The sequence below is a fragment of the Theropithecus gelada genome, chromosome 5 (genome assembly GCF_003255815.1).
Source record: "Theropithecus gelada isolate Dixy chromosome 5, Tgel_1.0, whole genome shotgun sequence".
In the NCBI taxonomy this organism is placed as follows: Eukaryota; Metazoa; Chordata; class Mammalia; order Primates; family Cercopithecidae; genus Theropithecus; species Theropithecus gelada.
In genome coordinates, this window is record NC_037672.1 from 65,867,062 (window position 1) to 65,878,515 (window position 11,454).

The 11,454-nt window shown below is 40.2% G+C and overlaps 1 protein-coding gene across 2 annotated transcripts in view; it reads left to right on the forward strand.

The window, feature by feature from the left end:
• Positions 1-11,116, forward strand: part of SCARB2 (scavenger receptor class B member 2) — a 56,673-nt gene extending 45,557 nt beyond the window's left edge. For both annotated transcript variants that reach the window (XM_025384579.1, XM_025384580.1), the window contains 4 exons: positions 1,389-1,462; positions 3,577-3,628; positions 6,484-6,642; positions 8,111-11,116. In XM_025384579.1, the coding sequence (XP_025240364.1) occupies positions 1,389-1,462; positions 3,577-3,628; positions 6,484-6,642; positions 8,111-8,149 (324 nt within the window). In that variant the 3' untranslated portion in view covers positions 8,150-11,116. The remainder of the gene's footprint in view (positions 1-1,388; positions 1,463-3,576; positions 3,629-6,483; positions 6,643-8,110) is intronic.
• The last annotated feature ends 338 nt before the right edge of the window (positions 11,117-11,454 follow it).

Consider the following 11,454-nt stretch of genomic DNA (forward strand, 5'->3'; position numbering starts at 1 on the left):
CCTGGTAAAAGAGCATATGTTTTATTCTGTCTATACAGTGTTCACCAGTTTAGTCCTGAGCCTTCTTTAAAAACATCCTTACTTTCATATACATATTCAGGTGGGAGAAATTCACCTTAGTGCTGGTGGAGGCAGTGTCTCCTAGCCCTATAATTAGAAGGCTGAATTGTGTGGATTGAATAGCAGAAATACGAGCAAACCTGCCTTTAACAAAAAGCAACAGTGAAAACTCAGTTATTGGAAACTACTGAGATTGGACCCATGTAACCCGGTCAATCTTCTGTTGCTAGCCTTGGACCTCAACATATATTTATTTCTCCCCTTGGGACACAGATCAAAAAAGTTAAAGATGTCCCTTTGCTTCCTCACTGCCAGGAGTATTTTGGTTGAAATATGAATATGTATATTAACTTCAGGCACTTTTGGCAAACTTCTTTCTACAGGTTATTTGAGAGTTTATTATCTTATTAATTATAAAGGTATCAGATATACATAGAGGAGACATACATATATGTGTGTGTATGTGTGTGTGTGTGTGTGTGTGTGTGTGTGTGTGTATAATACACATTTAATCCTGTATTCATAGAGGAGAAAAACAAAAACCATGCTAACCATGTCTTCATTTTTGGAATTTGAACATTATAGACCAATAAAAAAAAAAGCAAGAACATTCGTTTAGCACAGTATTTTATGGGTACTTCACACTCTTAGCTACATACATTGCATTTGTATCTGAGAAACCATTGATCTTATGCTCTGGTGAATAAGATCGTGTGTGGTTTTCTCCCTTTTCTCTCTTAGCCATCAGCTGATCAGTTCCCTTGGATCAGCCAAACTGTTAGCAGTGCTTGTCACCAAGGGATGAATGCAGTCTTATAACCTTAGTGCAAAGATGGAGCTGCCCTAAGGAAGACAAGTGCTGCAGTTGTCCCCCATGGCTGTTCTAGGTGGGCCCTATACTTGGATGCCACTCTCTGGCAGTGACCACCACCCTCTGCTTAGCTCTCTGAACAACTGCCTGGAAATCCAGACGTGACAGGCTATCTTTTGGGTCTCCTTCCTGTTGGAGTCCTTCTGAGGCTGTGCTACTCAGAGTGGCAGCATCCTGGGAGCTTGTTAGAAATGGCCAGTCTACTGAATCAGAGCCTACATTTTAACAGGATTCCCAAGGACCCACATTCATACTCATGTTTGAGACACATTGGTGTACCAGCCACCTAATACATGGTTCTCATTCTGTTCTGGGGATCACTTTTACTTGTTTCCACTCTAACACATGGTAATGGTCACCTTGTTTATCAGGACTACACAGAAATGGTGCTCTATTGAAAAAGTTGTTTGCAGTTTAATAAATCCTAATGTTTCCTTTTCACTTCTCTGATTTGCAGTTGACTGGAATAATCCTAAAAGCAGCCAAGAGGTTCCAAATCAACATTTATGTCAAAAAATTAGATGACTTTGTGTAAGTTTTGTTTCTTTCTATGGAGGAGACAGCAGTTTTGCTCCATTGCCCTTCTGGTGGGGTTGATGGCAGGAGGACTACAGCCTACTTCACCTAAGTCTGCTCACCCCTGCCCTTCAGGGATGGGGCAGGATCAGCATTTTCATGGGTGCCTTGGTCTTGGAATTTACTTGTTGTATTTAATCATACAGTTACAGAGTGCTTCCCATGGATCAGGTATTATTCTTAGCACCTTATGTAGATTCACATATAACCTTGTATTGTCCCCATTTTACAGATGAGGAAACAGAAGCAGAGCGTTTAGGTAACTTGCTAGAGGCCACACAGCCTTACTGTCTAGTCAACTTTTACCCACTCCACTAAGCCTTTCTCTCATGCACCTTGACTCTCTTGGTGTATTAGGCTGTTCTTGTGTTGCTATAAAGAAATACCTGGCCGGGCGCAGTGGCTCACGCCTGTAATCCCAGCACTTTAGGAGGCCAAGGTGGGTGGATCACGAGGTCAGGAGATCGAGACCATCCTGGCCAACATGGTGAAACCCCGTCTCTACTAAAAATTCAAAAATGAGCTGAGCATGGTGGTGGGTGCCTGTAATCCGAGCTATTTGAGAGGCTGAGGCAGGAGAATCGCTTGAACCAGGGAATCAGAGGTTGCAGTGAGCTGAGATAGTGCCACTGCACTCCAGTCTGGTGACGGAGCAAGACTCTGTCTCAGGAAAAAAAAAAAAAGAAAGAGAGAGAGAGAGGGAGGGAGGGAAGGAAGTAGGGGAAGGAAAGGAAGGAAAGAAAGACCTGAGATTGGTTAATTTATAAAGAGATTTAATTGGCTCACAGTTCCATAGGCTGTACAGGAAGCATGGTGCTGGCATCGGCTCAGTTTCTAGGGATGCCTCAGGGAGCTTTTGCTCATGACGGAAGATGAAGCAGGAACAAGGTACATCACATGGGGTGAGCAGGAGCAAGAGAAAGAGGAGGGGAGGTGCCACACACTTTTAAATACCAGATCTCATGAGAACTCACTGTCACAAGGATAGCACCAAGGGAACTGTGCTAAACCATTCATGAGAAATCCACCACCATGATCCAACCACTGCCCACCAAGCCCCACCTCCAACACTGGGGATTACATTTCACCCTGAGATTTGGGGGAAAAAGTATCCAAACTCTATCACTCAGAGACTTGAGACAGAGTCTCTTCCTCTTCCCCTCTCTCTGTTCCCACTGGTCCCACTTGGGGCCAACCATAACTCTCATTTGTATAGTTATAATCTCTTGAGTCTAGCCTTACCTCCCCATGCTGCAACTTAATTTGGATTCCAAAGTATAATCTCCTGCTCAGATTTTTCAATGGGAATTTTTTAGGAATGAAATAAATAGGATGCAAAACTATGCATAATTTATCTATAAAACTTGACTTGTTTACCTCATTGAATTTGCCAGATTTAATACCAGGTGTCATGGCTTTTTCTAAGAAGTAGATGTGGTTTACAAGAATGCATTTTGTCATCTGTGTGTGTATTTCTGAGGCAGTATAATTTAGTAGTTAAGAGCTGGAACCTTAGAATCAAAGTGGAATTACATTTCTGGCTCCATCACTTACTTGTAGTGATCCTAGGCAAATTATGTAGCCTCTCTGAGTCAGAATTTTCTCATCTGTAAACCTAGGACAGTAATACCTACTGCATGTTACTACTGTAGGAATTGAGTGAGATAATATCCCAAAAACACCTGGCACAGAGCTGGTATGTGGTACGTGCTCAGTTGGCTCTTGTTGCAAAGACGGTACTTCAGTGGCCTAGTTACAAAACACTTTGAGGAGTGACAGCTTTGTTCTGTCAACTGGAGCCTTCTCTGATGACTCTAAGGAGAATAGTAATCATTTTAAGGAATCTGCCTTCAGTATCTTGTGTTTTGATAAATGTACAGCACTTGAATTGCTAGACAGACTGGAATCTAACTTGTGTATATGTTTGCAAAGATAACTAAGAAATCAGTAAATTCTGGGTAATTTAAGAAATAAGTGTACTGGAATCTTCATATAAATGTGTCTGTCCAGGAAAGTGTGCCATTGTGATGAGGATGTCTCTGAAACAATCTCATCCTTTATCTTTGTAGTGAAACGGGAGACATTAGAACCATGGTTTTCCCAGTGATGTACCTCAATGAGGTAAGTCCTGAGACAGAGGGAGCCACGGGTGTTTTCAGACTCAGAAAAAATCCATTATGATGTCTACTGTTGTAGTTATGTGTAAGTTATGACAGAAAGGCAAAAGATTTTTAAAACCTGTTATTCCTCTGAAAATTTCACTTAAATGTTCACATGAATCTGCCTGTGTCTGAGAGCTGATTTGGATAAATGACGGAAAGAAATTTTCCTTCTCAAGAACACTATTTGGGCAAAACTCCCTTTTGGGGAGCTGCTCATGTAAGAAACAAAAACAGGAAAATGAGCCATTGGCAGGCATTGTTGAAGCAGGGAAATAGCTCACACTCAGATAGATGCCAGCTAGACCTTTGTCTCCTCCTCCTTTGAAACCATGCTGGTTTAAGACACCTGTGGTAAATTCTTTTCTGAATCACATATCACGTTTACTGTAGTTATATCTCCTCAGTTTCTCCTGCTTCCACCCAGCTTGAGGAAAAAAACACAGGTTTTTTTCTTCAACGAATTCTTGACTGGCAAATTTCTACTTTTTATTGTTTTTCTATTTCCTAAAAATACTTGCTGTTTGTAGAATATCGAATAACAGAGATTAGCAAGAAAAAGAAAAATTAAAATCACTATTCACAAAATCTGTGTCAGCCTGATAATATTGTTTCTATTTTATTTTACTCAATGTGTTGTACAGTTTTTTCCAATAACAACTTTAAAAGGTAATCTAATGTTTTACATTTTATAAAACGTGTGCTCTTTATAGAACTCTTAGAAATTTTTTTAAAAATTGATTTAAAAAGTAAATTACTGCTAAGTCCCTCTCTCTCAGAGACAGGTGCAGTTCAGATGTCAACTCCTGATATTTTCGTGTTCTTGCTATTACATAGCTGAAATCATATGATAGATACAATTTTATATCTTTCTTTCTTCATTTAGCATTATATTGGTATTCACATTTACAAACTTTTAAGGGTTTGTGATTACAATTCTAAGATGAGGTTTTTATTGTTTCATAGGAAAAATTCAGGCAATATTTACCAATTCATAGGATCTCTTTGCAATTGCTCCTGGATCATCCATGTTCCTGTTTGTGGGCAGGGGCATGAAAGTAGGTCTTTTTGAATATGCAGAAGGGCCCTTTTCTGCCCGTTTCTGTTAAGTTGTGGCATATTTGAAGTCCTTCCACCCCCAACTTCTACTTCGCTTTTTTGTGAAAGACTAGATTAAGTCCAGGTGTGTGGAGTGGAACCTTGTATTTTTGCTGCCTCCTAGGAACAGCTTGATTATTCTCTTCTCTAGAAAAATAAAATATTAGACCTGGAAGTGACCTTGGAGACTGTTGCCGCACCACCTTTTTACTGAGGAGGAAACTCTAGCCAGTTATTGGAAAAACTGTCTTAGAACCCAATCCCCTGACTCGGTCCAATGAAAAAAATTTTTTTTTTTTTTTTTTTTTTGAGACAGGGTCTCATACCCTGTGCAGTGGTGCAATTTCGGCGCCTGCAGCCTCGACTTCCTGGGCTCAAGTGATCCTCCCACCTCTGCCTTCCAAGTAGCTGGAACTACAGGTGTGTGCCACCATGGCTGGCTAATTTTTTTTTTTTTTTTTTTTTCCTGAGATGGAGTCTAGCTCTGTTACCCAGGCTGGAGGGCAGTGGCCCAATCTCAGCTCACTGCAACCGCTGCCTCCTGGGTTCAAGTGATTCTCATGCCTCAGCCTCCCAAGTAGCTGGGACTAAGGTGCCCACTACCACACCTGGCTAAGTTTTGTATTTTTAGCAGTGATGAGGTTTCATCATGTTGAAACTCATGACCTCAAGTGATCTGCCCACCTCGGCCTCCCAAAGTGCTGGGATTACAGGCATGAGCCACCATGCCCAGCCCCGGCTAATTTTTGTATTTTTGTAGAGAGGTGGTTTCACCACATTGCTCAGGCTGGTCTCAAACTCTTGAGCTCAAGCAGTCTGCTTGCCTTGGCCTCCCCAAAGTGCTGGGATTACAGGCGTGTGCAACTATGCCAGGCCTCCAATGCAAATTAAGCGTAAACTAGGCCAGAATTGTGGCTCATAATTTCTATGGAATTAAGCTCTTCAGACACCTCACTCATTACACTAGGTGGTAATTCCTCTGCTCTGCATACACTAAGTGTTATTCTAGTACACTTCCTACTATCAACAGTCTCTGGAATTCTGGTTAGCCCACAACTTTGCTGAGCACTTTCTGTAGAGGGCTGTGGTCCTGATTACTATAGATGTAACCAAGAAAGAAATTATACTTTCCACATACCATTTTTGGAGTGTTTCATTTATTTATTCATTTAATCAGCCAGCATTAATCAAGCACCTACTGTGTGCTGGGTGCTATACCCAGTGTGGAGGTGACTGAGGTTAAGTCTTGCCTTCAGGGTCTTCACAGTCATTGTAAGATAGACAGTTACAATGCAGAGTGCAAGGACAATGATGGAGATAGAGAGTGAGATGGAAACTTAGGGAAGAGGCCTTTGACTAGGCCTGAGGTAGCCAGAGAAAACTTTTGGAAGGAAGTGATGCTGAGCTGATTTTTAAGGATGAATTGGAATTATCTGACATAAAACAAAAGATGATACTGTCTCAGTATTTCTGAATACATTTTACCTCCTTTTTCCAATCTATTTTAAGAGTAAAAAGATGTCTTCAGGAGAAGACAAGATATTAATGAATAAATGTCCCTTCTGATTACTCTGACTTATAAATGGATTTTCAGTATATTTGGTTTGCTAACAGGAGGAGATTCCCAAATTGTATTAAATAAAGGAAAGATACAGCAAAAAAAAGGTTACACACCGGATGTTTAGTCATCAAGGGAATACTATTTTCTTGCCTCTCCAGAGTGTTCTCATTGATAAAGAGACGGCGAGTCGACTGAAGTCTGTGATTAACACTACTTTGATTATCACCAACATACCCTACATCATCATGGCACTGGGTGTGTTCTTCGGTTTGGTTTTTACCTGGCTTGCATGCAAAGGACAGGGATCCATGGATGAGGTGAGAACTGGCTGAAGGAACTTCTTCCTTATTGGATAACTTTACCTGAGGAATTCAACTGTACTTCACTGAAGGGCTGTCAGCTGGCTTATTAGGATGAATTCTGGGATTTTGTGCTGGGCATAGTGATTTCATTCTTATTTTACTGTTGGACCAAATGGGAAGCAAAGGAAGTATGTCAAAGAAGGTGGAGGGATAGAATGTACCATCTAGTATTTGGGGAATAGAATCTCTTTGGATATATCCCCTGGGAGTTAACTTTACGTCTTTGAAAACAATAACCTGAAAGAAAAGGAAGAATATATAACAGTTACACATCTGATCTTTGGTGTCAGACTGCCTGAGTTCAAATCCCAGTTCTGCCACTTAACAGCTATACGACCCTAGAAACTGTGCTTCAATTTCTTCATCTGTAAAATGGGATAATAAAAGCCTCCCTTATGAGTTTTTCATGAGGATTAGATGATATAGTAGACATAAAGGACTTGGCCCAGTGTTAGCATATAGTAAGAGCTCAATAAAGGATTAAGTATTATTAAATATGATAAAACAGCTCCAAGATTATAGAGCAAGGCAGGCAGGGCCCTGCTTGGAAAGAATCCCTGATGTATTCGAAGATACCTATGATTTAGGTATCACTGCATACTAAATGATTGGAACATGGGCATACTTTCCTGGAAGGCTAGGATAAAGAGTTGGGTTGGCCTCTCCAGTGACCAGCAGCCCAACCAGGAACCTGAATACCTCCAATGAGCCTTTTCTGTAGAAGCCCTTCTTAAATTTTCTGCAACTTCCTTTTTTACAACAGAGGCCTTTTTTTCCTCCAGTTTCCTCAACTAAGTGTCCGAGGCAAATGTGAAGTAGAAAATAAATAAGTGAAACCATCTGAGTAAAATTAGCTGAATTTCCCTGACTTCCATATTCTTCCATTATTTCTCTTATCCCATGCCAGTCACTTTAGCTTGAATTAGCTGTGAGGCAAACTATTTTGCCATTTCTATGTGTGGATCTTCCAGTCTGACTTTGTGCAGTCACTGAAATTGTCTTAAGCACAAATGAAACCTCATGGAAATGTTAATTACTGCTCCTATAATTAACCTTCCTCATATATTCAACAAGCAAGCAATTATTGAGAACTACTATCTCTGAGACACTACTCCTTAGTAGGTTTCAAACCAGGAAGCAGGCAAATTCCATAGAGTCTAAGTTTTATAATCCAGATCAGCACAGAGAAGGGTACTGCTCTGGTATTGAGGGTGAGAGTGGTCAGAAAAGGCCTCCTGAAAAGGTTAGGCCTGAATCTTCAAGAACAAGCAGTAGTCCAATAGGGGAGGTAAGGGGGATGAGCCACCTTCCTATAGGTCTCTCCTCCTTCCATGCCCCCACTCCTCACCCAAACTTTTCACACTGGGGAGAAGTTTCTGACAGGAACACCTAACTTCTTTGTCTTCTCTCTTCTGTGTTTCAGGGAACAGCGGATGAAAGAGCACCCCTCATTCGAACCTAAACATTGCCTTTGCTTGGTGAAGAAACCATGTGAGCTGTCCTGACCTGGACCATGATGTGGGGAAACCCTCCACCTCCTCGCAGGCTTGTTGCCTGTTGAAAGGAGGGAAAAGACACGGCGCTGGCAAGTGATAGGAACATTCTGGCCAGAGGTTAAAGAGCAGGCTGACATGGCTGGCCATTAAGCTTTATAAAATCATGTGGGCTCTGAAATTGTTTTTTTATGTGTCTAGCAAGTATTTAATAAACCCATGTATAGTAATTTTGTTGTTGTTGGGTGCTGGTAGCTCCAGAATTTTGTGACCACTGTTGTGGGTAAAATGTCTCTGCATCACTTGTTAATGCTACTTGGTCTAACTTTATTCAGTATGCTTCATTCACCGAACTTTGTGCTCAAAATGCGTATATATCATTTTATGTTGTATTCCATCATTTCACTTGCAAAACAGAAGTAAATAAGAGTTCGGGACCCAGGGTAAAATGGTAGCTTCATCCAGTATATCATTCAAATGCATCTGATTTCTAAAATATTATATATTACATTTTATGTTGATCTTCAGTTCATAATTCCTCCAGGAAAACTCAGTCTTCCAACTACAATAAAATACTGGGTAGAATCAAATAGGAAAGGGGTTGGGTGGGGCAGTACCCATGAGTTGATAGTGATAAGCTTCTAAGGATTTTTAACTTGTACTTTTGTGAACGAAGAGAATGCATAAATAATGTCGGTGAGGATAAGTACAGATATTTCATGTAGAGTAGAATTAAATGCTAGTTATGATGCTTGTGGATAGTTAACTGTTATTTTTTTAGTCAAAATGATCGTGCTGTGAAAAGATGCTCCTGAGAGAATGTAATGAGTAACTGATTTTTCTTCCTGAGTCACCCTTGCCAAATATGATACTGTATTAATTAATCTAATATTGAGTGATTATTTGTAAAATTATGAATATGGGAAATCCATTTATCTACAGCCTAAGTTACACATAAGTTTCAGAAAGTCTGATTAGACTAAAGAGACATTTCTTCTGGGAAAGCCTTCTTGGTAATTTTGAAATTCTTTTTACAAGTTCTTTCCTCAGATTCAGTTCTTTCCAGTGTTTTGTAGCTCACAGTCACTCACTGAATAGAAAAACGTGTGCCCTACACTTCCTGTGACAATCATTTTGCTGACAGAATGATGGATGTTTAAAATATTGCACAAAGTACTTTAAAGAAAGGTCTGTTAGGACCAGAAGCAGAGACACCACTTTTCAAAGGACTTCTTGGTTTCAGCATAACCGAAGGCAGGGAATTGGGAGCCACCATATGTCACAGTGTTCAGAATTCAAGCATATTTAAGGGCATTTTCTTTGATTCTCAAAGTTCACCATTCATTTTGAATTAAGAAGCCTATGCATTTAGCTGACAAAGTGCTTACAGAATTTCTTAACAACTGAACCACTCGAAAAGATTTTTTTTGTTTCAAACTAGATTTCAATGTAAGCAAATGAAGAAAAATTCATTTCCATAGCTTCTTATCCCTGTATTGAGGTAATAAATTGTTTTACTGACAATTTTTCCTTTTTCTACACTAAAACAGTATGTGATATGTTTCCCCTCTTGAAGAGGCAATTCATTAAACTCTCAACTTTTCTATAGAATCAAGATAGAAACTTTAGATACTCCAACTCACCAAAATGTAAAAAAACTAAGAAAAATATTGGGTCTGCAATAATGCTAAATATCTAGATTTTTAGAATTTATAAATATTTAACTAGATAATTGGGCATGTCTTATTTATGCATGTACTTATCCATACTAATAAAATGGACACGCTAGTGCATACTTATTGGCTTAGTCCTATTATCAGGATAGAATCATCTGTGAGGATATTTTAAATACTGTAAATGGTAACAGTTAATGATATACACATTTAGACTGAGTTACACACTGTTAGGGAGACCAAAAACATATTACTTCCATACTTCTGTCATGATTCTTTTTTTTGAGACAGTCTCACTTTGTCACCCAGGCTGGAGTGCAGTGGGGTGATCTCACCTCACAGCAACCTCTGCCTCCCGGGTTCAAGCAATTCTTCTGCCTCAGCCTCCCAAGTAGCTGGGACTGCAGGCACGTGCCACCACGCCCAGCTAAATTTTGTATTTTTAGTGGAGACGGGGTTTCACCATGTTGGCCAGGATGGTCTCGATCTCCTGACCTTGCTAGCCACACGCCTCAGCCTCCCAAAGTGCTGGGATTACAGGTGTGAGCCACTGCCCCTGGCCTGTGTCATGATTCTTAATAGTTACTTGGTTAAAATCACATTTGATACTATCCTTCTGAAAAGTCTGAGACAGACGTACAAACTACAGTCAAAATTATAGCTTAAGAGGAATGAATGCACCTATTAGGCTTTAAGTTAAAGATAAATTATTTCTCATGCTTATTCTCTTGCGGCAGTTATCTTAGAAAGACCCTCAAAGGCTTTGTGATTGTAAGCACTGTCATGATCACAGAATGCAAGCTTCTGGTACCATGATCCTCAACTTAGGAAGAAACCAAGACAGAGAGCTTAACTCACTTCTCTCAGGGAAAATTAGGAGTTGAGCACAGGACAGGAAATGGGCTTTGCCACTTTTAGCTCCAGGCTTTTCCAACCAGATTTTATTTCCTTATGTTCTAGAAAGATCACTAATGGTCAAGTGGAACAAGCACTACACGACTAACCCCTATTGGGGTTTTTAACTTAAGGGAGGCTAATTTTTAATTTAAATTGCTTGAGATATGAGTTCTGCAAAAGGTGGTCCGTATCCTTGGCCCTCTGGGCATTATCACTAAATTGCTTGTGCCTGTTAATGAGAATACTGACCAGAATGCTCTTCATGTAGCTCATACAGTTGGTTCACTTCATGCGGTTCTTGACGTGTTTATTTCTACCCTTAATGCAATGAAATGTTTCACTAATAAAAAACCACTTTATATAAAATTGCACTAGAAGTTATATGTCATTGGATGTCCTGTTGTTATGGAGTTTCACTGGAAAGATGTTCCTTGACAGAGGCAGCCCTGAGTCACACACTTGGACCATGTCTGATTTCAGCTTCGCTGTAGTGGACGGTTACAATCAGCCTGACAAGTTCCACTCCAAGCAGTCCCACACTCTGCTTTTCTGTCTTGAGTCTTTCTCAAGAGCCCTTGAGAAAGTATCAGGGAGTTAATAACCCAAGGCAACCCTCAACTAAATGGGGCAGGAGTCAGTCAGCTGATAGATGTTTCAATCCTCAGAGGACCAATTCTCAGGCTTATTCCACATGGGTCCTCAAT